This window comes from Octodon degus, unplaced genomic scaffold (genome assembly GCF_000260255.1).
Source record: "Octodon degus isolate 3935 unplaced genomic scaffold, OctDeg1.0 scaffold00064, whole genome shotgun sequence".
NCBI classification, from domain to species: Eukaryota; Metazoa; Chordata; class Mammalia; order Rodentia; family Octodontidae; genus Octodon; species Octodon degus.
In genome coordinates, this window is record NW_004524640.1 from 10,029,851 (window position 1) to 10,055,820 (window position 25,970).

The 25,970-nt window shown below is 56.7% G+C and overlaps 2 protein-coding genes across 2 annotated transcripts in view; one reads left to right on the top strand and one right to left on the bottom strand.

Annotated features, from left to right (window-relative positions):
* The window catches only part of Polr2f (RNA polymerase II subunit F), a 10,905-nt gene extending 5,573 nt beyond the window's left edge, over positions 1–5,332 (top strand). Inside the window, exons 3-5 of the mRNA XM_004634606.2 lie at positions 778–908; positions 4,961–5,032; positions 5,166–5,332. Of these exons, the coding sequence (XP_004634663.1) occupies positions 778–908; positions 4,961–5,032; positions 5,166–5,256 (294 nt within the window). The 3' untranslated portion in view covers positions 5,257–5,332. The remainder of the gene's footprint in view (positions 1–777; positions 909–4,960; positions 5,033–5,165) is intronic.
* A 4,169-nt stretch (positions 5,333–9,501) lies between these two features.
* On the bottom strand, positions 9,502–19,060 carry Sox10 (SRY-box 10). The gene is made up of 4 exons (XM_004634607.2): positions 18,874–19,060; positions 17,909–18,414; positions 13,503–13,771; positions 9,502–11,211 (listed from the first exon to the last, which is right to left on the bottom strand). The coding sequence occupies exons 2-4, from the start codon at positions 18,337–18,339 to the stop codon at positions 10,508–10,510; spliced, it is 1,404 nt and encodes a 467-aa protein (XP_004634664.1). The 5' UTR covers positions 18,340–18,414; positions 18,874–19,060; the 3' UTR covers positions 9,502–10,507.
* Positions 19,061–25,970: the final 6,910 nt, after the last annotated feature.

Sequence of the window (25,970 nt, forward strand, 5' to 3'; positions counted from 1 at the left end):
ATAAGAGGCCGGGAAGATGGCTCAGTGGAATAAGTACTTCTCTGGCAAGTGCAAGGGCCTGAGTTCAATCCCCGGTTCCGCAAAAAAAAAAAAAAAAAGGGTGCCTGCAAACAGGTGCAGGTGCAGGGGTTCAATCCCAGGCCTGCCTTGCTGGCCCCGCCCCCGGGGCACAGCAATTAAGACTGGGCATGGTGGTGCACAGCCTGTAATCTCAGCTCTTGGGAGGCTGTAAACAGTTGGATCGCTAGAGTCTGATCTAGTAGTGAGACTCTGAAAACCCTGTAGAACCTTCCCCAAAATAAAATAAAAAATGAACAATTGTTCGATGTGTGAATATATAATTCTTACCCCCCTCACCATTGCTTTGCTGGCTTTGCTGGTAACCGGGTCAGTTATCCTGCCTGAAATGGGTACCTGTGCTCAGGATGTCTTTAGGTTTTGCTCATAGACCTCTCACAGGGCCAGCATGCTGGGCCTATCCCCTTTCCAGCCCTGCCTCTTATCTTGTGGATGAGCAGCTGGCTGTGGATTCCCAATCATGATTCCTCCCCGTGCCTAGGTCTGAGGCTCTGGCCCAGCTAGCTGATTCTGTAAGCCCGTGGTGTGGAGACTGTAATTCCTGCCTCCTAGGTTACTGAGAGGATTTCATGAGCAGTTAGTGAGTGGTTCCATGTCCCTGGCATCCAGCCAGCATTAATGATTGCAGTAGTTGTCATTGTCACCGATACCTCACCGAAAAAATAGCCTGAGATTTTCTTTGTTCTATCTTGTGTCCAGGAAGGACAGGAGAATGTGGAGATCCTCCCTTCTGGGGAGCGACCGCAGGCCAACCAGAAGCGCATCACCACCCCATACATGACCAAGTACGAGCGAGCCCGCGTGCTGGGGACCCGAGCGCTGCAGATCGCGTGAGTGTGAACCATCACTGTCCCCTGCGTCACACAGCCCATAGTGAGGCCCTAAGCTGCTGATCCTGCCCAGCCTGGACCTGAACCTAGCCCCTTCCTGCTCACACATCTGAATGCTGGGCCCTTTGCAGGCTCCGCGGGGAGCCTGTGATCTGATAGAAGCAATGGGACACAGGAAGGGTCTGAGGAATCAAATAACAGTGCAGGAGAAATTAGTAATAAAGGCAGAATAGGATAATTGTCTTTCAGGTTGGTGAAGTGAAACAGGTATGAATTATTATTATATTGAGACAGCATCTGGATATATAGTTCAGGCTGGCCTTGCTGAACTCACTTAAAGTGCCCAGGCTGGCTTCAAACTCAGTGATTCTCCTGCCTCAGCCTCCTGAGTGCTGGTGTTACAGGTTGGTTTTTTGGGGGGAGAGGTACCGGGGATTGAACTCGGGTCCTTGTGCGTGCTAGGCAAGCACTATATCACTGGGCTGCATCCCTAGCCCTGGAGAGTGAATCTGAGAGCTTTGGACTCTGCGTGCTGATAGGTGGGCTGTGGCAGCACTCCACAGGCAGATCTGTTTTGTTTTGTTTTTGTGGTACTGGAGATTGAACCCATGATCTTCACACAGAGCTGCATCCCAGCCTGTTTTACAATTTTGAGGCAGGGTCTTGGTAAGTTGCCAAGGCTGACCTTGAACCTGCAGTCCTCCTGCCTCAGCCTCTTACAGTGCTGGGATTACAGGTATGAGCTGTGTGTTATTGTGCCTACCTTTCTTTCTCTTTTGTTTTTGGAGACAAGGTCTTGCTGTGTAGTTCAGGCTAGTTTGAACTCACTATGTAGCCCAAATTGTCCTTGAACTCTCCAGTGATCCTTGTGCCTCAGTCTCTGGACTGCTGGGGTTATAGGCTTGCACCACGATACTTGGTTCAGGGTTGCCTTTTGTACCTTAGGCTGACCTCAAATTTGTGAGCCCCCTCCCAGTCTCCCAGATACTGGGAACAGGTGTGCATCACCATGCCTAGCTTTGCGTTTTTTCAGATAGGACCTCATAGTCCAGGCTGGTCTTGAACTTACTGTTTAGCCCAGGCTGGCCTCAAATCTATAATCTTTCTGCTGAAGGATTGGGATTGGGGCATAGGTGTGCACCACCACACCTGGCCTGCAGCTGGTCATTGAGTGAGGGAGAGGCCAGCCTTGTCTCCTTGGGGTTCTCTTGCAGGGAAAGTAGACCTGTGTGCAGATACCCAGGACCCAAGGCAGAGGTGAATGTAGCTTCAGAAAGGGTGTGTGTGTGTGTGTGTGTGTGTGTGTGTGTGTGTGTTGCAAGGGTGCAGATTCCTTCAGGGACAGAGAGGTGGTTTTGCGGGGAATCCCAGGCACCAGACCTGTAGTATGAGTTATGATGGGAGATAACTTGGGGCAATGCTGGAAAGATGTCCACCAGCCCCTGGAGGGACAGGTTCAGGTCGGTGTTTTTTTTTTTTTTTTTAATGTATTTGGTACAGGATCTCACTATGCAGCTTGGACTGGTGATGATCCTCGTGTTTTCAGACTCCCCAGCACTGGGATTACAGGCATGCATCACCACACCCATACTGGTCACAGGCTCAGTTTGTCCAGGGGCAGGGCTAGCATAGTATGTGGTGCTTGGGATGGAACCCTAGTCTCTGAGCTTGCCTGAGTAGGCGCTTAGTCCACTGAGCTGTCTCGCTGGCCAGGTTCTTCTTTTTTGAAGGCAAGGTCTCACCATTCATTTCAGGCTAGCCTTGAACTCACTGGAACCCAGGCTGCCCACAAACTCCTGGCGATCCTCCTGCTTCAGCCTCCGCAGGACTGTGCCACCAACCCTACTTAAACATTCTTGGCTAGGTCTTGAATGAAGTTCCAGGCTGGTTCCTAGCGCCATCTGGTGGCTGAGATGTTTGCTACACTTACTTCCTATGATGGTGAGGTCGGGTTCCTATGGTGGTGCTCCAGGGCCCACTCCTGTGCTTTGCGAATTCTGTGAGCGAGGTGGTAGGCCTGAGTGAAGGGGTGACCTTGAATATTGATACTTAGAAAGACAGAAGGCCTAGGCAGAGCAGAGCATTTTGCCACATTTATTTCATCTTTCTCTCTTGAGGTTGGGATTCAAACTCAGGGCCTCACAGCTGCACACTTGCTCTACCACTGAGCTAGAGCCTGGCCTGGGGACATTTAAATACTTACAGAGGACTCGGGGAAGTTAAACAATTAGTGTCTTCCTTGGGCAACTTACGGGCTCTTGAGTAATCCAAATCAGGATATTTAGTAAGAAAATTTGTAAGTGGTGAAAAACGAAATTAGCAGGGGCTGTCGGGCCAGCTGAGGAGCAGAATAAATGGAGCAGCTCTGCGGACACAGTCTCAGGTCCGTGGAAGAGACTGTGTGGAGGGCTTGGAGGAGGGACTGTGTGGGGCCTGGATGTTGGTCTGCTGTGAACCTGGAGTGGGAGTAACCGCAGCTGGCTGCCTGGAGGTGGCGGCTTAGAGGTGGCCCCCCCTGCTTGTGCCTGGAGCCTCTGTAGTGGGCTAGGTGTGGGCTAGGGCCGAGCCCCACTGGGGAGTACCATGTCCTAGGTCACCCGAAGCTTGTGGCCTGCGGTGGATGGTCCCCAGTGAGTTTGGTATCAAGAGAAGCAGGTGCAGATGAGTCGTGTGGCATGTGCAGCAAGTGTTAGTGGATGCTCTTGAGCCCCCCCCAGGCCTTTCCAGAGAGGAAGAGCTGACCGAGAACTCAGGAGGGACTCAGTATGGAGGGTCTGGGTGTCATAGTCTGTTTCATGTGGCTGTAACCAAGTATCTGAGACCAGGCCACATGGCTTGGCTTGTGGGGCTCACAGTTCTGGAGGCTGGGAGTTGCCAGAGAGCACTGCACGGCCCCCGGGGACATGTTGCTGCAGTGTCACATGGCAGAGCCCCCACACAGTGACAGAGAACAAGCTTGCCTGCTCAGGATATATTAATTTGGGGGACACTTTTATTTATATTTATTTATTTTTTGTATTTAGTACAGCATCTTACTACACAGATTAGACTTGTGATTCTCAGCCTCCCAAGCGCTGGGATTACAGGTGTGCACCACTATATCCAGTCTTAGTTGGTGTCTCAGGGTGCCCCAGGGGCGGGGCCAGCACAGCATGCCCAGGATCAAACCCTGGTCCCTGCATGGGGGACACTTTTAAACCGTAGTGTCGGGAACCTTAAATGTGGGCAGGTAGAGGGAAATAGCCTGAGAACGTACTAGAAGGGTGACCCGGAACTGGCTTCTGGCCTGATGGTGCTGGGCAGTGGTGGGAAGATTGGGAGTAGCCAGAGCTGGAGGTGGGCTGCAGAGAGAGAACCCTGCGGGGCTGTGCTGTGCTAGGGAGGGGAAGTGAGGCAGCTAGGCACTGAGGCAGGCCTGGGGGTGGCTGCAGCCCCGCTGCCAGATGCTCTGCCTCAGCCGCTGGGCTCTGCCTGCTTGGTACTGGGGAAGGCTCATGGCAGAGAAGTGATGTGTGACTGCATTGTGGCCTAGTGATGAAAGCTCACCCTTGTCCCATCCGTAGCACCTTTCTTTCATTTATAGATCTGAGGCTTATTGCATGGCAAGTGTGATAGCACAGTGGTTAGAGACATGGGTTTCCCATCGTGGTTCTGCCACTCACTGGCTGTGTGACCTTGGGCAAGTTACTGGCCTCTCTGTGCCTCTGTTCCTCCCCAGTCAAAGGGAAATGAAATTAGTACACACAGGAGGTAACAACACCTTACAACAGCAGGCAGCACTTTGTGAATCTGTGCATCAGGCAGTGGGATTTTACCATCTTGCTAGTCAAGGTGCTGAGTGTTTCTTGATTTTCAGATGGGAATATTGAGATTTGGAGAGGTCCGTGCCCTGCACTTAGAGGCACAGTTGAATCCAGTTTGCTGGCTCCTGACGTAGATCTGTGTGCAGTGGGTGGGTCTGTGGCAGACAGCAGGTCACCTTGCTTAGTGATGCCCATGACACCAGCCCCGCCCTGGTTCCATCTTCTCCCACACATTCCCTGTGCCCGCAGGATGTGCGCCCCAGTGATGGTGGAGCTGGAGGGCGAGACGGATCCACTGCTTATCGCCATGAAGGAGCTCAAGTGAGTCCCTGCTCCAAGGCCCGTCCGCGTGTCCTGAGCTTCCCCGGCAGGGGACATCAGCACAGGAAGGCGAGTGGGGTGGGCTGGGTATTGCTGAGACCCGGCCCTCATGTGCTGGCTTCTCCCAACACAGGGCCCGGAAGATCCCCATCATCATCCGCCGCTACCTGCCTGACGGGAGCTATGAAGACTGGGGGGTGGACGAGCTCATCATCACCGACTGACTGGGGACGCCTCTGGCTCGCCTCCGCCTGCTTCTAGCCTCACTTTATACGCGTACATAATAAACTGTTTAACCCCGACCCCTCCACCTCCAGCTGTCTGCACTGCTACCACCTGCTGCCTGGAGCACGCACTTAGTGCTATGGCCCCGTGACTGTCAGCTCTTTAAGGAGCACGGGAGCCCGTGGCCCCTGTGTCCCCCACATCCCTCCCTCTGAGTCCCCGCTCCCCAGAGCAAAGGCTGCTGCAGGGGAGACACCTCAGCTGCCTTCCCAGCAGACAGATGGGTCTTTGTACCCAGGGAGCTGGTTACCACGGAAACCCCCAATTTCCTTTCCAGTGGGGACTGGCTACAGGGGCTTCTCCCTTCTCAGGAGTATCACAGAGCAGGTCTCATCAAGCCACCCATTGTTTCCTAAGGACCTGCCTTGAGCCTTATCGAGGGCTCGGATCCCCTTTCAGGAGCAGTGCCCCAGCAGGAAGCGCGGGGGTGTGGTGATCTCCCCCATCCCTGGAGAGCCTGAGCTGCAGCTGGAGCAGGACTGAGCACCTGCTCACCCCAGGCCCATCTCGCTCCTCAGGCCACCACTGCACACTGCCCTCTGGCCCAACACACCTGCACCCTCTCCTTCCTGGCCCTGTCATATGTCTTTGCTGTCCTGTGGCGGCTGTTATCCTCAGGCCCGCCCTGAGCTGGACGCTGGGATGCTGTGCCCCTAGGTTTAGCACAGGAGCTCCCTTTCTCACCCTGCTTACCTTGCTAAAGGAGGAAGGTCACATTGGCTCCTCCCTCTTCTGGGGACAGGGAGAGGGTGTATGTGGACATCAGCATAAATGGAAGGGAAGGGCTGGAGAGATGGCTCAGTGGTCTAAAGCACCTACTTAGAACAAGCTTAACAAAGCACAGGGACCACGGTTCGATCCCCCAGCACCACATGCCAGCCAGCCCCGCCCCCTGGTGGGCTGAGCTGGCCACACACACACACCACACACACTCACACTCTCTCCCTCTCTCAAATAAATAAAAAAATAAATAAAAAACAGAATATGACAAAAAATTAAAATATATTAAAAAAAAAATGGAAGGGAAGATTGGCTCCCAGATATGCCAACCTGACCTCCATCCTGCTGCCAGCTCTCTGCCAAGAGGGAGGAAGAGGAGCAAGGCTCAGGGGACCCATAGGAAGCAGTACCCTCTGGGATGGCACTGGATGAGGTGGGAAGGATGAGCTGCCCGAGGGTGGGAGGATGCTGGCTGCTCTGGAAAAGGGTTAAACCAGGGAGGGTGTACTTCGCACCCCTGCCACCTCCTCCGAGCCTGTGGAATCCTTTAATCAAGTTGGGTGCTGAAATTTCAGCTCTGAAACGCCGCCTTTGTGCTGGCATCCAGGCAGCCGCCCCAGAGTGCGGGGGTCACTTTCTCGGCCCCATTTCTCTAAATGGTCTCTTTGTTCCCTGCTGGGCCGCTCAGTATCAGATGTGATTAAAGGGAGATGGGGCTTGGGCAGGAGGGGGGTTAACCCTTAGGGGATAGGGGGTAAGGCAGTGGGAGGAAGGGGTGTGTTCACTCTCGCCTCCCCCTTCTCATTCTGCTCCTCTTTGGGGAGCCCCTTAATCAGCTGCCCGGGCTTGGGCCTGACCCCTTGAATATAAAGTCACCCGCTAGCATTGTCAGGTCTCTATTCCCTTGTTTGAGCCTAGGCTCTGCAGTCCTTCCCACAAACACCTGCTTCTCCTCTTTGTAAGTGAAGCTACTAGGGCACTGAGGCCCAAGTTCACCTAGAACGTGTCAAAGCGAAGCACAGTCTGGGTTTTCTGACCTCCCCAGCCCAGGAGCTCCCCTTCTAAGGAGGGGTGTTTGTCCTTTCCTGGTGCCATTTCACCTCTACATCCAGTCCTACGAGGTGCAGGACCCTAGAGGTGGTAGTTCAGCTAGGTACACCCTGCTAACTGTCCATGGTGCCCCTGAGAACAGGAGCTGTGAACAGACTAGAAGTGGACAGGTGTCCTGCCTTGCAATAAGGGGAAAATGAGGTAAAATTTAGGAACATGGGACGTTAGCACTGATCCATGTTGGAATTCTAGAATAGGTCATTTCCTCTTTGATAGCTCTGAGATAATCAAGTAGAGATCTAGGAGCCAGCATGGTTCCTAAGAGGATTCAATCTTGGATCTTTCTTTTCTCCCCCTGTCCCAGTGGCTTCTGGTTTGGTAGATCTGGGGATGCCACAGATCAGTGACTCTAGGTTTTGGTGAGTTACTGGGCAGTCCCTGGGTAGCTATGATGGATGGAGAAGTGGGGATTTGACGATGATGTAATGAGGTCCTTTCTGAACTTACTAGACAGCTGGTCCCTAGGAGTACAGAGAAGAGAGGTGCTGGGAGATGTACTTTAGTGATGTATGCTGGCCCTGTCCCTCTTGGTTTTGACCTTTATTAGTGACTCAATGAGAAAAAAAATGCCACAAAATTCTGGAGGACAGCTAGGTTCCAAGTTTTAATATAGGTGGGTAAATGGGTCATATTCAACAAGACAGTGTGCTAGTGGTCACAGTAAAATCCTGATATTATAAGAAAAAGCACCTTAAGCAGATTAAATACAGTTGGGGTGGTCAGACATTGTTTGAAAACAGGGCTTTCAGTCACCAAGCTTCCTGGAGCCAGATGCTTTGGTGAGGTGGCCCAAGGAAGTTGCTGGTCTCAGCTTCCAAATGCAGGGGTCCCACCACTCTGCGGGGACTGAGTTCCCAGTGTCCACCCTGCCCTGGCCCTGGCCAGGAGGTAGGGCGCTCAGTCTGCAGCAGTAGACTTAAGCTTCACAGTGGAAGCGGAATAGTCTGCAGGCCCAGCTGAGGTGGAGGGGTGGATGTTGGAGAGTAAGCTTTGGCACAGGCTCTGAGGCCAGTGCTTCTGAGATCCAACCTCCCAGAGCTTGAGTTGGGACATGGGAAATAGAGATGGAACACACCCTCTCAGTGTCCTGAATGACAAACACGGAGCTCAGGGCTCCTTGACCACATAGCCCTTAACGCATGATAGCCCTCTGGTTAGCCTAACTTCTAGCCATCTGAGCTGTGCCTCAGTGCAGTAGGGGGTGAGGGAGGTGTTTGTCCCTGGGTTAGGTGCTTGTGAGGTGGCCGGGTCCTAGCCTCTGATGAGGACAAAGCTCTTGGGAGTACTGAGGAGAGCACTGCACATTCCTGCTTTTTTTTTTTTTTTTTTTTTAAGAGTAGAATATTTATTGAGAAAGAAAGCTGTCTCAGAGAGGACAGAAGGGGGGCTGAGCGGGTTGCCCAGGAAGGTGTCTGTTCCAGGTTATTTTTATAGGGCAAAATCATGGGGGGCTAAGGTAGAGAAAATGGGGGCTCGCTTAATATTCCTGCTTTAGGCCCAGACAAGCTGTGTTGGGAAAGCTCAGCTAGGCCCTGGCAGGGGCTGGGGAGTGTACACCTGAGTGCACACAAACGGGTGGGAGGGAAGGGCGGAGGGGGCAACAGACAGCCCATCTGCACATCACACAAGGTTTTTTATTTTTTTGAGACAGTCTTGCTATGCTGCCCAGGCTGGCCTTAAATTCATGGTGATCCACCTGCGTCAACCTCCTGAGTGTTGGGATTACAGGCAGGTGCCCACCACACACATTTAAAGGACCAGGCCTGACAGTTGATGGCAGTCAACCGCCTCCCCCTTTCTAGCACCTGTCCCTGAATTCTTTGCAGATTCCACTGTACTGGATGAGTGAGGGCAGTGAGGCCCAGCTGGCCTGAGAAGAGGGCTGGGGAAGCTTTAGTCCCATGCAAGGCACCCCACCCTGTCCCCAGTCCTTCCTGGGGACAGAGACCCTTGGGATATCCTTTGCACCTTTTTTTTTTTTTAAATTAAAAAAAAATTTTTTTAATTTACTTATTTGTGTGTGTGTGTGTGTGTGTGTGTGCGCGTGCGCGTGTGTGTGTGTGTGTGTGTGGCCAGCTCAGCCCACCAGGGGGCGGGGCTGGCTGGCATGTGGTGCTGGGGGATTGAACCGCGGTCCCTGATGCCTTGCCAAGCTTGTTCTAAGTAGGTGCTTTAGACCACTGAGCCATCTCACCAGCCCCTGCACCTTCTAGCTACTAGCAGAAGCCCTCTGAGGAAGCACAGAGACCAAGAGACAGGCCAGGCCTACCACACAGGTAACCGGAACCTTTAATTTTATTACTTGGATGCTTAATGCAGAGTTAATAGGGGCTGGAGCAGCTAGGAGAGGGAGGGGCGAGGGGGCTACTGAGATAAATAAGGGGGGACAGTAATGCGTTACATGCGGACAGTGGGGCCATAGGAGAACAGGAGCGTGGGGGCAGATAACAGCTACATACTTTATTCAGATACCACTGGGGGGCAAGGGGCAGAAGGCAAGGGCGGAATGTACACGGTGGAATCTTAGTGTCTTCAGCTGCTGCCCGCAGCTTGGGCACTGGGCCCCACGTCTCCTTGAGCCAAGGACCTGGGCCTGGGCAGCCTGCAGCTCAAGCTCTGGAGCAGGGAGGTGACCCTGGCAGAGTCAAGTGAGGAGAGGAGGCACTGGCCTGGGACCCAGGAGAAAGGCTGCACACACTGTTTCTGAATCCTATCCTGGAGCCCCTGCTCCTCAGCTGGGGTACCTGAAGGTGAGGGGTGAGGATAGGGACACTGGGGGCTCACCTCGATTAGACACAATGAGGTTATTGGTGCAGAACTGGGGTTGGGGGCCTGTGTGCCAGTTTCTTCCTGCATTTAGGAGGGGAGGGGCCTTGAAGGGCTGAGAGCTCCCCTGAACCCCTCCAGGGGGCTGCTCAGAGCTGTCCCCAGCCCCTGAGTGATATAGGCAGCTCCAGGCTCTGATAGCAAGTTCCTGGGTGCTGTAGCTCTTAGGCTCCGGCACCCACCAGACTCGCACTCTCCATGAGAGGAGCCATAGGAGTGGCAAGGCCTCCAATGCCCAACCAAGCCCAGATATTGCCTCCTTCCCTGAGGGGCAAGCAGGTCCTTCCTAGGTCCTGGGATAGAGGGTCATTGCTGGGAGAGGGGCAGCTGTCACCCTCCTCCTCCATCAGCCAAGGCAGGGCCTCTGGAGCTCGGATCAGGCAGTGGGTCATCAGGGCAGGGAGCTGGTGGAAAGCTGCCCCTCTGCTGTCAGCCTCTGCACCCTCTTCCCCTGCCACCTGATCAGGCTGAGATGGACAGCAAGGAGCAGGACACACAGGCTGGGGAACAGAGCTGGCAGTGACAGGACTCCCTTCAGGGCCGGGACAGCGTTGTGTATACTGGCTGCTCCCAGTGCGTGGGGCTGTGGGACTGGGGCCCTGAGGGGCTGGGGTCAGAGATGGCAGTGTAGAGGGGCCGCTGAGAGGGCCCCATGTAGGAAAAGGCCGAGTAGAGGCCAGAGGCCTGGCTCGAGTGGCCGTAATAGGGTCCTGAGGGCTGATGGTCAGAGTAGTCAAACTGCGGGCGGGAGATAGAGGGGAAGGCTGAGCCATAGTGGGGCAGACTGAGGGAGGTGTAGGCGATCTGCGAGGTGGATGGCTGGTCGGTGTAGTGCGGGGGCCCCTGGGGGCCTGCGGTCTCTGTCTTCACCTGGGCTTTGGCATCCACGCCAGGTGGTGAGACTGTAGGCAAAGCCACACCCGGCGGCTTGGAGATCCAGGCGGAGTGTCCACTGGCTACAGCCAGGGCGCTGCCCAGCCCATAGCCTGCTGCCGAGTAGCTACCCACGTGGCCTGGGTGCCCGTTGGGTGGCAGGTATTGGTCCAACTCGGCCACATCAAAGGTCTCCATGTTGGACATGACCTCATGGCTGATCTCACCGATGTCCATGTTGCCGAAGTCGATGTGAGGCTTCCCGCCCTCCCCCAGGGAGCGCCCATCCCGTTTGGAGTCTGCCTTGCCCGCCTGCAGCTCTGTCTTTGGGGTGGTTGGAGGGGTGGGTGGGCCATGGCTCTGGCCTGGGTGAGGGAGACAGAGAAGAGCAAGGGGGAGACAGTCAGAAGATGAGCACCAGGAAGCTGAGGTCTGCTGACCTTCCAGTTTACATGTCTGGTCAGCAAGTTGGTGTTTTTTTTTTTTTTTTTTGCGGTACCAGCGATTGAACCCCAGACCTTGCACTTGCCAGGCAAGCCCTCATTCTGTTGAGCTATCTCGCTGGCCCTATCATCTATCTTTTATGGTTGGTACTTGTTTATCTACGAGTCTCAGGCTGGCCTCTATTTGATGAAACTCTCAGATCTTAGGGATAGGTCCTGTCTCCTGCTTCCTGCCAGCTCCATCACCCCATCCTTCCTGTTTCTGCTGCCCCACAACTGCTGACCCCGGGAGTGTGGCTCAGGGCCTGGGCCTTGTCTGCTCTTCAGGGAACCTTCAGGCTCCACTCATCTGCTGAGCCTTCTCTGCCCTCTGTGCTCTGGACTGTCTCCCTGCCCAGGCCCCCCAGACCATGCCCCCTCCAGTGCCACTCTCCTCCCCATCCTGCCTACTGCCCACCCTGCTGACCATGTTCAGCTCCGTCACACTGGCCTGTGCTATCCTGCTGGCCCTTGAGCTGTTCAGGAGAGCAGTGAGATCCCCTGCATCTTTGTCCCCTTTCTCATCGACACACTTGCTCAGCAAATTCACCCAGGGAGCACTGCTGTGTGCCAGGCACTAACCCAGGTGCTGCGGATATAAATACGTTACAGCTCCACGTTGCAGCTCCCTCCCCAAAAACTCATACCCTAGAAAGATCACAGACCTACCATATCTACAGTGGGACAAGCAAAGGACTCAGGAAACCAGAGAGGGCGGCGTCCTCCTGCCCTGGGGCTGAGGGGGAGTCTCCCTGAGGAGTCTGGAGGGGGCTTGAAGGAGGAGAAAAAGCCCATGCCCATGGTCTCACTCCGATGGAGGTGGTACTGCACATGCGTGCATCCTTCCACCTCTCAGGGTAGGGAGGACAGCTGTGCAGCGGGATGGCTGCAGTGGATGCCCACAAGAGACTGGCCGAGAGTCCTATAGACCAGGAGCCCTGCAGCGCAGGCTGAGCCTCCTCCATCAGACCAGAAGCAGTGCTGAATCCTGCACTGATTTTTTTTTCCCCCTAAACTTTGAGACAAGGCCTGCTAAGTTTCCTGGGCTGGGCTTGACCTTTTGGTCTTCCTGCCTCAGATACAGGCAAATACCACCAGCCCCAACTTCTCTTAAACAATTTCCTTGTCAGTAAGACAGGAGAGACCAAGCAGCACAGACACCACCTCCTGGAAGCCTTCCCGACTGCAGCTGGTAGTCAGCTGGTTTATGCAATCTGACCAGGCAGACAGGTGGATGGCTCCTCCCTGGAGGGAACCACCTCCATCTAAGGCTTCTCCTGTACTTGTTTCTTCCTATCATAATTTACTTGCTTTTATCCCTGCTCCTCCCTGGAGATTGTGGGCTCCTCTTGGAGGTGCTCCTGGTGACCCCACAGTGCCTGACAAGGTAGGACTCATCATGTCTTCCAGGCAGTGCCCCAAGTACATCTGGTGCAGCAGACCCGAGCATGGCATTTTCTGTGCGTCACGGACACAAGCAAGGCAGCATAGGCCAAGCAGACACCCCAGAGCCCAACTGCCTGGCCTCTGACCTCAGCTGCACAGCAGATTGCTCTTCTGTTTTCTCCCGTCAGGTGACAGTGGCCTCCACATAGCTGGCCAAAGCCCAGTGGGTGGGCACTACCACACTGTTCAGGGCTGACTGGAGGACTGTGCATATGAGGCTGTGGGCATGGTGCCTGGCACACAGTCGGTGTTCAGCTGGTGTCAGCCCCAAGTACCATTAATGAGCATTAAACAAAACACCCTGCGTCTGCCTGCTGATGACGTGCACTCAACGCCACATGCCTGGCTCCATTGCAGCAGGAATGGGGGGCAGTGGTTACTTCTCCATTTGCTCTCCCATTCTGAGTCACCTGCACCCCACTTCCTCGTATGGCTGTGGGCGCTCCTCAGCCCATCCTCCCTGGCTTCCTGATCTGGCTCTCTCTGCCCAGCATCAGTGCCCACTCTAGCAGCCCTGGTCTGTGCCATCTTGCCCAGTCACCTACCCATACCAGAGTCCCCACTGCACTCTTCTGTGTCCCCACATCCCAGCTGGGACAATAGCAGAGCCCAACAAGGCCTTCCCAGAGCCCAGGGCTGCTGGGGGCATCAGGATCCCCTCTCCTGCCACTGCCTAGCTCCCCCCAGCTCTGTCTTCCACACCTTGGTGGCACCCAGCCAGCACTCACCCGAGGCATGCTCGGGGTTCCCGTCAGACATGGGGGAGCCCTCTTCCGGGTGCCGGTGGTCCAGGTGGGCGCTCTTGTAGTGCGCCTGAATGGCAGCAGCCCCTCCTTGCTCAGCCTCCCCACCTGGGCACTCAGCCTCTCCCTGGGCCGCCTTCCCGTTCTTCCGCCGCCGGGGCTGGTACTTGTAGTCCGGATGGTCCTTCTTGTGCTGCATTCGGAGCCTCTCGGCCTCCTCAATGAAGGGCCGCTTGTCACTCTCATTCAGCAGCCTGGGTGGGTGGCAGGGAGGACAGCAGAGCTGGGGTGAGTGCCAGAGCACCCACTGGCCTCCCGCTGAGTTCATTGCTGCAAGCCAGGAGGCCCCAGAGGACCCCACATGGACAGAGGGCCAGTAGGGCTGTGCCCTGTGCTTGTGTACTGGGAGAAATGCACCCCAGAGGGCTGGGATCTCTGCCCCCAAATCTCTCAGGGCCTGCAGGGTAAGAGGAGTCAGGCCCCCATCATGGGCTTAGAAGTAGACACAGAAGTTACAAGGGGCAGATAAGAGTTCAAGGAAAGGAAAAACATTCTCCTTACCAAAAGCTGTCTGCAAGTGGAACTAGCTGCCTCATTAGGGGGTGAGCTCCCTGGGGCTGGAGGTGTGCAAGCAGAGAAGCAGCTGCTGGGGAATGAAACCAGGCTCTGCTACTTACTAGCTGTGTGTGTGACCATGAGCAAGTTACTTCTCTGAGTTCCTTCACCTATAAAACGAGGGTGATAATGTCTGCTTCACTAGGGTGTGGGGCACCCTGAGAAACGAGTGCTCTTCTGCCCTTGGGCTGGGGGGCGCTAGGAAGGGGGAACCGGAAGGCCTAGGAATCCTGATCTTTTTTTTTTTTTTTTGGCGGAACTGGGGATTGAACTCAGGCCCTTGTACTTGTCAGGGAAGTGCTTATTCCACTGGGTCATCTCCCTGGCCCCAGGAATCCTGATCTTGTGAGCTCCCATTCTGCAGGCCTGAGTGGGGCTGGGCGTGAGCGCTTCATAATGGAGTGGGGGGATGCTGTCTCCTGTACTGTGTTCAGGGAGTGACAGGGGGCAGAGGGAGTATGAGTCTCTTCCCAGTTCTTGGATAGTCCCTGGCTCAGCCCATGGAGGGAGGGGGGTGGCACTGCCTTGGGACCCCAACTTCAAGCCAGGGTTGGAGAAAGTCCCCCAGGGAGAAGGTCTCTTACAGGAGCCTTGAGAGGTGATATAGATTCCTGGCCTTCCAACAGAGAGCCTACCAGTACCCTGGGGCAGTGGCCTAGTCCTAAGGGAAGGGGTGTTCTTCAGCTACCCCACCCCTGTGCAGCGTGGCCCTTTCCCCCAGGCAGCAGAGGTGGCCTGGCTTGGACAGGACTGGGAGGGGGTGGTCATACCAGGCACTTCCTGCCGGCCCAGCATTCCTCTGCAGCTTAGCCTCCCTGCCTGCCCTCTGCCTCCACCCAGCTTTCTCCAGGGGCCACCCAGCTGAGCAAGACACCAGCGAGGACTGTGTCCACTTTCAGCACCTATGATGGAGACCCCAAAGTGAGGAAGGGAGTCAGGGGCCCAGATACAGGCGCCTGTCCGGTGAAAACAGCAGAGCACAGTGTAGCAGGGTGGCTGGTGCCCCTGAGCTGGCTTTCTGACCTCAGCCCTTCCGGCTGGCAGCCAGCAATCAGCAAGAAAGTGGTGGTAGTGGTGGTGGTGTATGTGTGTACGTGTGTGCGCGCGTGTGTAGGGGGCAGAGAGGAGGGCAGATTCCAACCCTCAGTCCCACAGTCACCTCTCCAGCTAGTTCTCAGCGGAGCTGTGGCCCTAAGAAGGATCTAAGCCAGGGCCCAGAGCTACCCCAACTCCAATTCCAACCCGTCCCAGACCCCAGCCACAGCTGCGACTTTACCTCCACCCCAATCCCAGCTTTGTACACTGTTCACTCCACACCCCATCCCACCCCCCCCCAGGGAACCCTGACTCCACCAGCACCCCTTGGCATTGCCACCCTCTCACACACACCGTGGCACCCCAGTGCAGTTCTCATTTGCCCTTTTTCTTCTGGGTCCAGCTCAGAATCTGGGGGGAAGGAGCTTGGTTCTCTACCCAAACTGGAAACCCCAACTGCTGCCACATGTGTCCTCCTGTCAGGCCAATGGCATGCAATGACTATCCGCTGTTGGGGCCCGTGGGCCTGACTTGGGGGTGCTGGTGCTGCTTTCCAGGCGATGGGCCCACCCCAGCACCGTGAGATTGGCATCTGATGCTTTTCCCAGGTGGCGCTGGAGGTCAGGGTGCCTGGCGGCACTCACACAGCCGCCTAGTTTTGCCCAGGCTGCCAGCCCGACTGTGAAGTTTCAGAACCCACTTTCTACAGTTTCCTGGTGGCCCAGGGTCACAGCATGGGATGGAGCATTCAGGAGAAGCCCCTGGAGTGACTGGCCAGCCAGCCCACACCTTATAATCTCTTAGGACCCCACCTGAACCCAGGTAACTGCACCTGTTGGCACAGCCCTGGGCCCTTGCCACCGTCCCTGTCACTTGCATGCTTAGGCTGGGTCCTCAGCCAGCAGGGCCTGCTCTGCTCACCACCCTGTTTAGGACTAGCCATTTGGGCACTTCATGTGGTGCCCAAATCCTCCTGAATTGGGCCCAAATTCACAGTTCTAGGATGGGGAACTGGGAAGGTACAATAGAGGTGCCCATCCGGAACCCTTGGTGTAGACAGTGGGGGTCCAGCCTTGCTCCCTGTCTCTGATCTCGGTCCCCAGGGGCTGTTCAGTGTGTCTGCTTGGTCTCGCTGCTGGATATCTGGTTCTTTTTCATTTTTCTTTGTTTCACAGCCTCCAAGGCACTAGTGTGTGTGTGGGGGGGCTCTCCTCATCCTTCCCCCACCCGGACAGACCCTCACCAAGGCAGCTCACATCACATCTGCTCCTGGGCAGAGCTGGCCTCTCTGGGCCCACACAGCTCAGGGAGCCAGGCCTTAGGTGAGAGGGCTGGGCAGGGGCACCAGGCTTTCATAGCACATGGCGAGGGTGGCTGGGGCTGGGCATACATCTCTGGGTCTCTCACCTTTGGCTCCTGGACCTATCTCCACTGTACTAGGCCAGCAAAGGAGGGGCAGTGGGGGGCAGGTTCCTGAGAGACCCCAGACCTCCTCAAACCTACCGATGCCTTGCTTCTGCTACTTCTCTGCCCCCATCTCACCACCTCCTGGCCATTCCTTACAATGAGGAGTAAACCCCGACTGTCACCAGAAAGGAGTAGGGAAGACCTCTGACTACAAGGTGGGAGTCCTGGCTCTGAACCTGGCTCAGCCAACTGCTATGTGACCTTTGCTGTTCTTTTCTGAGCCAGTCTAGAGAGGATCAGGCTCTCTGACCTCTGCAGGCTAGCATCTGCTGGAACCCCGGTTCTCTTAGGCAGCTGCCCTGGAACTTTTGGGGTAGGGATGGGAGGGCGCCATCCACACCTTCCCAGGAGGCAAGCCTAAACCCCAGTCAGCCTAAGACTACTTCCTCTCTGGGGGGCTGTTTCCCCAGAAGCTTCGGCTGCTGGGCAGCCTAGGACTCAAGCCTGGGTAGCAAAACAACCAGGGCTTCCTCCTGGACGGCTGCTCCATGCCAACCCGGGACTGGGGTGAAGGGTTGCTCAACACTGGGTGGGGCCTGGGAGGGAAGATGGCGCCCAACTGGGAGAGGGAGGGAAGGTGTGGAGAACAGCTTGGAAGTTGTGGGACAGGATGGCAGGGGAGGCCTCTTCCTATGCATCCCTTCTACTGGGAATGAAGAAGCCCTCAGTCCAAGGAGGGTGGGGTGGTGAAGGCCCAGAAGACACCTGGGGCAGAGGAGCCCCTGCAGAGGCATGGCAGGCAGTTCTTCTCCCCTCACTCCCAAGACCCCTCTGGGTTCCTTGTCTTCCTTGAAACTCCTATCAGTTCTCCGTCTGCCTCAGTTTCCCAGCATCTCCAGCCAAGCCTTGGGTTCTTTTCAGAGCGTTTCCGCCATATCCCCCTGACCTCTGGCACTGGTGGCGCGGGCACCCTTGGGTGGGCGCGAATATGGCACAGTCAGTAGGCCCCTGGCATGAAACCTACCCGTCCCTTCTGCTCAGACCAGGGCCCCACGGCCCGCCACTGACAGCAGAATTCCAGCCGCGAGGGGGCGCCTTCCCGCCCGCGCCTCGGGGTGGGGAGACTGGGCCCAGGCCGCTGGAGGGCTGAGTTCCGGGGTGCGCAGCAGTAAAGCCCAAGAGGCTTTGTATGGCAGATGGGCGGGCGCGTTCCCCCAGCCTGGTCTTCCTAGGGGTCAAGGGCCCAGCGATCCCCGCCCGGGGGCGTGAGGCCAGGGCGCCTCAGGCTAGCCCTAACCCGAAGGGGGTCGGAGCAGAGGCGCGCGGGGGCTCACCTCCAGAGCTTGCCCAGCGTCTTGCTGAGCTCGGCGTTGTGCAGGTGCGGGTACTGGTCCGCCAGCTTCCTGCGCGCCGCCTGCGCCCACACCATGAAGGCGTTCATGGGCCGCTTCACGTGCGGCTTGCTCTTGCTGGCGCCGTTGACGCGCACGGGCATGGGCACCAGCGTCCAGTCGTAGCCACTGAGCACCTGGCTGACGGCCTCACGGATGCACACCGGGAACTTGTCGTCGTCCGCCTCGCCGTCCTGCTGCTCCTTCTTGACCTTGCCCAGCTCGCCGGGGCCCGGGCTGGCTCGCAGGCCTGAGCCGCCGCCGCCGCCGCCGTCGGGCCCCAGCGAGGGCGCGCTCCCTGGGGACAGGCAGCGGGGCTCCTCGGAGCCCACGGGGCTCAGTTCCACCTCCGACAGGTCCTGCTCCTCGGCCATGTCGCCCCCGGCCGCCGCCTCAGCCGCCTCCCCCGGGCCCGCCGCCGGGGTCCTCGCAAAGAGCCCAACGCCCACCTGGACGGGAGGGAAGGAGAGCGCGAGCTATGGGCGGCGGTGCACGGATGGAGAGCGCCGGGTCGCGACGCGCAGTCCGGAGGTGGTGGCCTCCCTGCTCAGGCTGCACCGCTCTGCCGGCCCGTGAGCACATGCCAGACCCCAGGTGGGCGCGTCCCGCCCCCACCGTGTCCTCCCACCCCAGTCCCAACCGTCTCTGAGTGTAGGTGGGATTTTTTTTTTTTTTTTTAATAAACCTCCTTTTGGGTGGAGGTTTGTTGATGGAAAGGAAGAAAAACGGACCCTTTATTCTGCTCTAATCCTGGCCCCTGGAATTTCCCACCTTTTCTCTCACCTCTTTCCTCCCTTCCACCCACCCAGTGGAGTCTAGGGGAGCGGGGTGGGGGGCGCGAGCTCCTGGTGTGAGGGGTGTCAGCCTCTCCTACCCCACGCGGGGGGCTCAGGCCTGGCCGCACTCACCTCTTCCGACCTCTCCTCCAGTCTGGGGCTTGTCCTTAGGAAGTGGAAAACCGTGTCCCAAGGTGTGCGGTCCAGCTCGGAGCTGGGGGGTGACGCTACTGGGCTGGGAGGGAGGGGCCGGGGGCCCTGAGCCTCAGGCCACGGCCTCGCTGGGACGGAGCCTGAATCCTCGCCACCAACCACCCTGGCCGGAGCCTGAATCCTCGCCACCAACCACCCTGGCCGGACAGCCTGAGACTGAGTGACTGAGCTGCTGCGGAGGGCTGGGGAAGGAAGGAGGGGGAGGGGAGGGGGAGAGAGGGAGGGAAGGGCAGAAGGTGGAGCCTCCAGTGATCGCCTTCATCCCCAGCACCCAGGGCTCCTCCACCCCGCCCAGGCCCCCCCAGCCTCCCTACTGCTGCCCAGGCCCATATCCTCCGTGTGGGCCGCAGGCCTAGGAGTGGGGTGATTAGGCCAGGGAAGGAAGAGACCTAGGCGGCAAGGGTGGGACCTGTTGCTTAGATGAAAATCAGGGAGCCCTGACCTCTGCCTCAGGGGGTGAGATGGGCAGCTGGCAAAGAGCTGGACAGAAAAGGTGAGCGGAGGTCCCACAACTGTGCGGGTGGCAGGCCTGTGTTGCTTCATTTAAGGAATTGTCTCAAGTGCCTACTGAGTGCTAGGCCCTGCTACTGGCCTGACTGTCCCCACAGCCCCTGTCTTAGCCACCCTAACTATGCAGCAGGAGCAGGAGCTTAGGCTCCCACCTGTTGAGGCAGGGGCAGATAGATTACCCTGCCCAGTGACAGTGCCCCAACTCAAGCCCTGCTCCTTTCTTGCCAGACACCCAGCGCCAGGAAGCCCATACAGGAAACAGGTGGGACAGATTGGGGTCCTGTAGGTCTCTATGAGGCCTTCCTGGTCTCGCTTCCTCAGAGCCCCCACCAGCACTAGGCTCACCTGTTGGAAGAAGGGAGACAGTCCTGAGTGTCACACAGTCCCCCACTCCCTGCCCCTAGAGAGGATGGCAGCTGTGCTGGGTCAGGCTTCCCTCCTCCTGTCCCCTCCCTTCCCCTCCTCTCCTTTCTTCCTTGCCCTTCCTGCCCATCACCCCCAGCTCCTTCTTCTCGCCCCATTCCTAGGTCTCACCTCCAAAGGTCACAGCCCCTCTCTCTCCCCAGGGAAGGCAAAGGTGGGGTGCACAGGGAGGACGGCTGGAGGAGCCTGGGCAGTGCTGGTGACCACATGTGGGTCCCAGTTCCTGTACAGCTAGGCAAGGCCCTGGGCCCAGCCCAGGGAGGTTCAGTCTGGAGTTGGGGCTAGATGGGGGTCCCAGCAGGCAAGGCCTTCTGCTTGGGAAAGCCCAGGGGCTGGAGGGGGCGGGTATTGGGACACAATGAGGTAGTCACACGAGGCGAAGGCATGTTGGGGGGTGGTGGACATCAGAACACACGCACACATGCTCGCGCACACACAACCAGCCAGACAATCGGGCCAGTGTGTCTAGGGCCGCAGAGCCCAGTGAATTAGGAGTTTGATAAGGGTTTTCTCTTTCTCTTGCTTGCTGGCCTTGGACAATCTCCCCCCAGTTTTCCTCAACGCCACCCCCAGCGCTGCCAACCCTCCTCCCTCCCGCCTCCCTTCTCTTCCCTGTGCCCAGACTCTTGTTCGGGGCCTTGAAACAGTGAGCTGTCTTTGTTCGAAATACAGGTGAACGGCAATCATGTGATTAACACACACACACATAAAAAGCTTTTTAACAGCGCCCGCCCGGCCTCAGAACTGCCCGGAGAGGAGCCGCCCTGGATGGACAGAGGGACGGAGGGACGAGCATCCAGCCAGTCGCGTCCTGGCTGCCCAACAGCAGTCTCCAACACCCGCTGCTGCCTGCCCGCTGCCTGTCTGCCCAGCATCTCTCTCCCGGTGGGTCCCCACTCATCCTTCCACCCCATGGTCCCTCCTCTCCTGGGAAGGACCTCCCCGCTCCCTGCTGGGCCTGGGACTGGGCCGGAGACCCCTGAGGCAGGGAGGGGTGCTGTAGAGGGAGAGGGGCCAGTGAGCACAAGGGGTGGGGGGTCTCTCAGCTCTCCCCTCCCCAGCTCCCTGCCCCCCATCCTCTCTGGCCCAGCTGGCAGGAGGGGGTGGAGTAGCAGTGGGCATTCTGGGTCTGCAGGGAGCCACAGCAGGCTGTGCTCCATCTCTGTCTCCTCCCCATCCCCTCACACACTCCATTTCCTTGAGCTCTGGGGCTCTGTGGAGGGTGCTGGGTGAGGCAGGTGCTTTGCAGGGCTGCTCCGGAAGGGCTGTGTGCAGGTTGGGAACCCTTACTATGGACATGTTCCCTGCCCAGCAGGCTGGCAGGTGGGATCTTCTCCATTCTATGGGGCCCAGTTTTCTCCAGCAAAGGAGGGCAGCCCCCTAACCCCCTTGCACTTTTGCAGTTCTAGGAGTTTGGAGTTTTGGGCAGGGTCCTGGCTGAAGGCCCTAGGCCTTGCCCCTGGCAGCATGGCCAGTGTTACCTTCTGCCCCTCCCCACCTGGGTGGGAGGGCTCCTTTTACCCCCCATTCCTGACTCTCTCCTAGGGTGCCCCTGACCTGAGGGGCTTGTCCTCTCCACGGAGAGCTCTGTGGCTGCTGTTGTGTTGTGCAAAGCTAAGGCCTGAGGGCATGGTGGAGGTTAGAGGCCTTGCAGGGACCACGGAGTTTTCTGATCCCTCGTTTCCTCAGGGGGGTCCTTTGTCCAGGTTGCTGAAGACCTGACCCCTCAGCCCCCAGCCCTCCCAAGGCCTCCACCTAGATCCAGGTCCCTCACTTGTCCCACTAGGTGATACTCACCCCTTCCTGTCCAGGCTCCCAGGACAAGCTGAGATGAAGGCTGAGAAGCCAGCTCTCTGGGGGAGCTGGGACCATGTAGGGGTCAGGGGGCTTCTGCTAAGGTGTGCCTCTGCACAGCCTCAGTTTCCCTACAGCATCATGAGGGTCTCTTCTGGACCTCCACAGGGGCCATAGTGAAGATCAGATGAGGGGACATAGGGAAGGCCTTTACCTCTTAGTACCTGTGGGTGCCACCCCCTGGCTGACCCCTCAGTGATTGCGTCCTGCTGTGCCCTGGCCCTCCTAGGTCTGGTGGGTCTTCCATGGGGTGTGATTCATGCTGGGGTGGCGTCCCATGGTCTTGCTGCCTGAGACACATTTGTAGAGATCTTGCCTTTTTCTTCTTTGTTTTGAGACAGGATAACCTCAAGTTTATGATCTTTCTGCCTTAGTTTCCCAGGTAGTTGGGATTATAGGCAAATACCACTGGGTCCAGCACTTGTGGGTTTTTTTTTTTTTTTTCACTTGTACAATTTAAGGAAAACATTGAAGCCACGATCTCACCCCCAGACTGATTAATCTGAATTTCTGGGGATGAGGGGCAGATACACTTTTTGCAGTTCTTTGGGAGAATTACCAGGAAGAAACTGCCAGGAGGGCGCTCCCTCTCCCAGAAAGCCCTGGGGCTGTCCAAGGCCCTGTGGCAGAGCCAGAATCTCTAGGGAGATGGTTGGGGTGGGCTCTGCAGGCGACAAAGAGGGTGGGGGTGTGGCAGGAAAGGGGGATGAGGGCTGCGAGGCAGGTTTGGAAGTCAACGCAGAGTAGCAGAAGTAGAAGCCACACGGCACAGCCCCAGCCCACTGGGAGAGAGTGGGTAGCGGGGGCGTGGCCGCCCTTGAACACATTTAGAGCATGCACACCTCTGGACGCAGCTGCGCCTGCTGTATGCGGCCTGCCCCAATCTGGGTGCAGCAGAAAGTGATTAGGGTTGGGAAACCCCTCTCTAGCATCCAAGTGGCCTTGGGTCAATTATGCCGTGGTCCTCAGGACTTGGTGTTTACATTTTGTGTAAAACGTTGATAATGAAATTATATTTCCAAGTGGGCGAGAGAAAAGAGCACACACCCCCAAAGGACCCCACTTAGCATCTGTTAAATGTCAGGTGCGGTGGCCCACACCTATTATCCTGATTCTCAGGAGGCTGAGGCAGGAGGACGGCCTGGAGTTGGATACACAGTGAGATCTTTTTTTTTGGTTTGTTTTTGTTTTGTTTTTTAGCGGAACCGGGGATTGAACTTAGGCTCTTGTGCTTGTCAGACAAGCACTTATTCTACTGAACTATCTCCCCAGTCCTGAGATCTTTCCTAAAAAAAAAAAAAAAAAAAAGAAAGAAAGAAAGAAAGAAAGAAAGAAAAGAGGGTGTTGGGCCTGTATTGGAGGTGTGGAGAGTGTGCACTTTGGTCCTCCTTTGTGGGTGTTTACCAAGCTGCCTGTCACTTGGGGTTAGCCTTCTGGAGTCCTTAAGCAGCCTCTCAGCTCTTTTTTTTTTTTTTTGTGGAACCGGGTATTGAACTCAGGCCCTTGTGCTTGCCAGGCAAGCAAATACCCTACTGAGCTATCTCCCCAGCCCCCGGCCTGTCAGTTCTGTCATCAGGCCAGGACACTGTGAACTGACCTCCTCCCTGGTCAGCGGGTGGTAGGCCTCCCTGGCTGCACCCCTCAGCAGTGGGGAGGCCACTTCCATGGCCTCTCTGGGGCCTGGCCCAGCTCTGTCTTTTCAACAATCTCACAGTGGGTCTGTTGTTACCCTCCCAAGGAAACTGAGGCACAGAGGTTGTGTGATGGATCTGTGCTCATCTGGTCATGATGGTAGGGTATGGGCTGGGCCCAGGCCTTCCTGCTGAGTCCAGCCCCTGTCACTCTGCCGCCTGCTGTGGACCCCCAAGCAGGCAAAGCTGCATGGGTCTGTGGTCTCTTTCTCGCCTGCTGGGGCTTGGCCCTTGCTGGGTGTGCCGGCCTGTCCTCTGCGCCTGCTTGGGCCTGGTCACTGCTGGCAGCCTGGCTCAGTGACAGTTCCTGGGCACCGTGGCTGGAATTCTTTCCCAAGGAGGAACATAAGGAGGTCTGTCATCCCGCCTCACCTCCTGCCCCACATGGCCCGCCCCAGCCCCTTGAGGGCAGGCCTTGCCACCTCCTTGGCCTTAGCCTCTCCAGGGTCATCTCCCTGAGTTCAGTTTCTGTCCAAAAAGGAAAAAACGGGAGCCTGGGGCAGGCTGGAGTGCTTCATGGAGGTGGAGGGCCTGAGTCCTGGGCCGGAGGTGTTCCAGGGCCTGTCCCAACTGGGGGCTCTTGCCCCTCCCTGTTCTGCTCCCAGCTGGAGGCCGTTCCTGGGACCTGAATCTTCCTTCTCTCCCACCCCACCCTCTCCGGGAACAAGGAAGCTGGGGCCGGTGCCCAGTGCTGCCTCAGGCAGCCTGGCCTCTGCCCTCTTCTTGGAAGCCCTCACCGAAGGGGACTGCTTGTTCCTGTCTACATCCAAACCCTGCTGCCGGAAAGCCCTTCCTGGTCTCAGCCCTGAATGTCCCTGTGCTGTGACTGTGCCCTCTGGGGAGGGGGCGGCACAGGGCCAGGAGTTGCAGCCAGGAGGTGATGGAGACCAGGTCCTGGCTTGAAGGAGCCCCGGCTTTGAGGCCACCATGGAAACTCAGGACCTAGTACTGCTGAACGAGGGGCTAGGACTCGGCCCTGGAGCTCGGTCAAGTCCCACTGGCTACAGAGGCCCTGGGTTGCCTTGGCAACCTTCCTCCATCTTTGGGCTTCAGTGTCTCTAGCTGTAAAACAAGGTATAGAAATTTCAAGATTTGATCGCCTATAACTTATATTTCAAAATAGGAGGCCAGAGCGTGGCCTGTTTTTCTGCAGTGTTGCCACTGTGGATGTTGATGTTTCTCAGGTCGCCACAGGTGTCTCTTAAGGGCAGTTGTATGGGCAAATATGCTTGGGAGAGGCTGGCGGTCATTAGAGGTCTGTGGCTTGGAGGCCTGCTAAAAGTTCTAAGTTCTTCTTGGGTATGGTGGCCCGTGCCTCTGATCCCAGCACTTGGTGGGTGAGGCAGAACGGTTGGAAGCTTAAGGCCAGCCTGGGCAACTTAAGGTCTTGTCTCAAAAAGAGGGGCCAGTGCTAGGGCTGTAGCTCTGAGCTCAGTCCCAGTCCTGCACCCGTTCCCCACCACCAATATTTTTCCCCTAAGTTCTGCAATTTATTTATTTATTATCATTTTCTTTGGTGGTACCAGGGATCAAACTCAGGACCTTGCACTTGCCAGGCAGGCACTCATGCCACTGAGCTATATCCCTGGCTCCAAGTTCTGCGATTTAAAAAAGTTCTGCAGTTAAGCCATTGCCCTTTGTTTTCAATATGAATCGCATATATAAATTATGAAATTATCATTAGTAATGCTTTCTGCAGTGAACTAGGCAGAGTTTTCTTTTTTCTTTTCTTTTCTTTTCTTTTTTTTTTTTTAGGCAGAGTTTTCGATGGAAGAGTTTTCCCCTGTGCCAGAGAGGACAGAGTTGTTGAGGGAGGCCTTTGAGGCTTCTTGGCACCTGAGATGTGATGTCTCTTACATGTGGGTGGCCTGCCTTGGGTTGTGATTCCATTCGCTGGTTTGACATTTGCAGAGTGACTCCTCCGTGTCAGGACTGGGCAGGGGCGAGGGCTGAGTAGAATCCGGCCCTTGTCCTCAGGGCCGTGGCCCCTGGGCTGTCAGAACCTCGCCTTCCCACCAATGGTTGCCCGCCCCACTCTTCTGTCCACTCCTTTCAGCCCTGTCTTAAGAGTCAAGGAAGAGGAGCTCCAACTCAGGGAGGCCTGCACATCCCTTAGGCACTGCACACAATTCCTCAGCATCCCTAATCCCCAGACAGAGCTCACAAAGCCCATACCCCACACTGCCCCTGCTCTTGGCTTTGGCCTAAGCCAGGACTGCAAGGTCCAGATCCCTACCCTACCGCTGGCCTGTGTGGAGTCCCAGCCTACTGCCTCCGCCTCCAGCCCTGCTCACCTTTCTTCCCCGCAGGACCTTGTGTTGCTGAGGGTGCGCCCAGAGCTGGGTCCTGCCCTGTGTCAGCCTGGAGGAACAGATGAATGACTCCAGTGCAGGCCAGATGCACCCCCTCTTTAGAGCTGTGTGTCCTTGGAGAGTGACTTAAGGTCTCTGGATGTGTTTCCTTCCAGGCTGGAGTGAGGATTAAACCCGACAGCGTCTGTAAACACTTAGGATAGTGGCTGGCACATAATGCAGACCT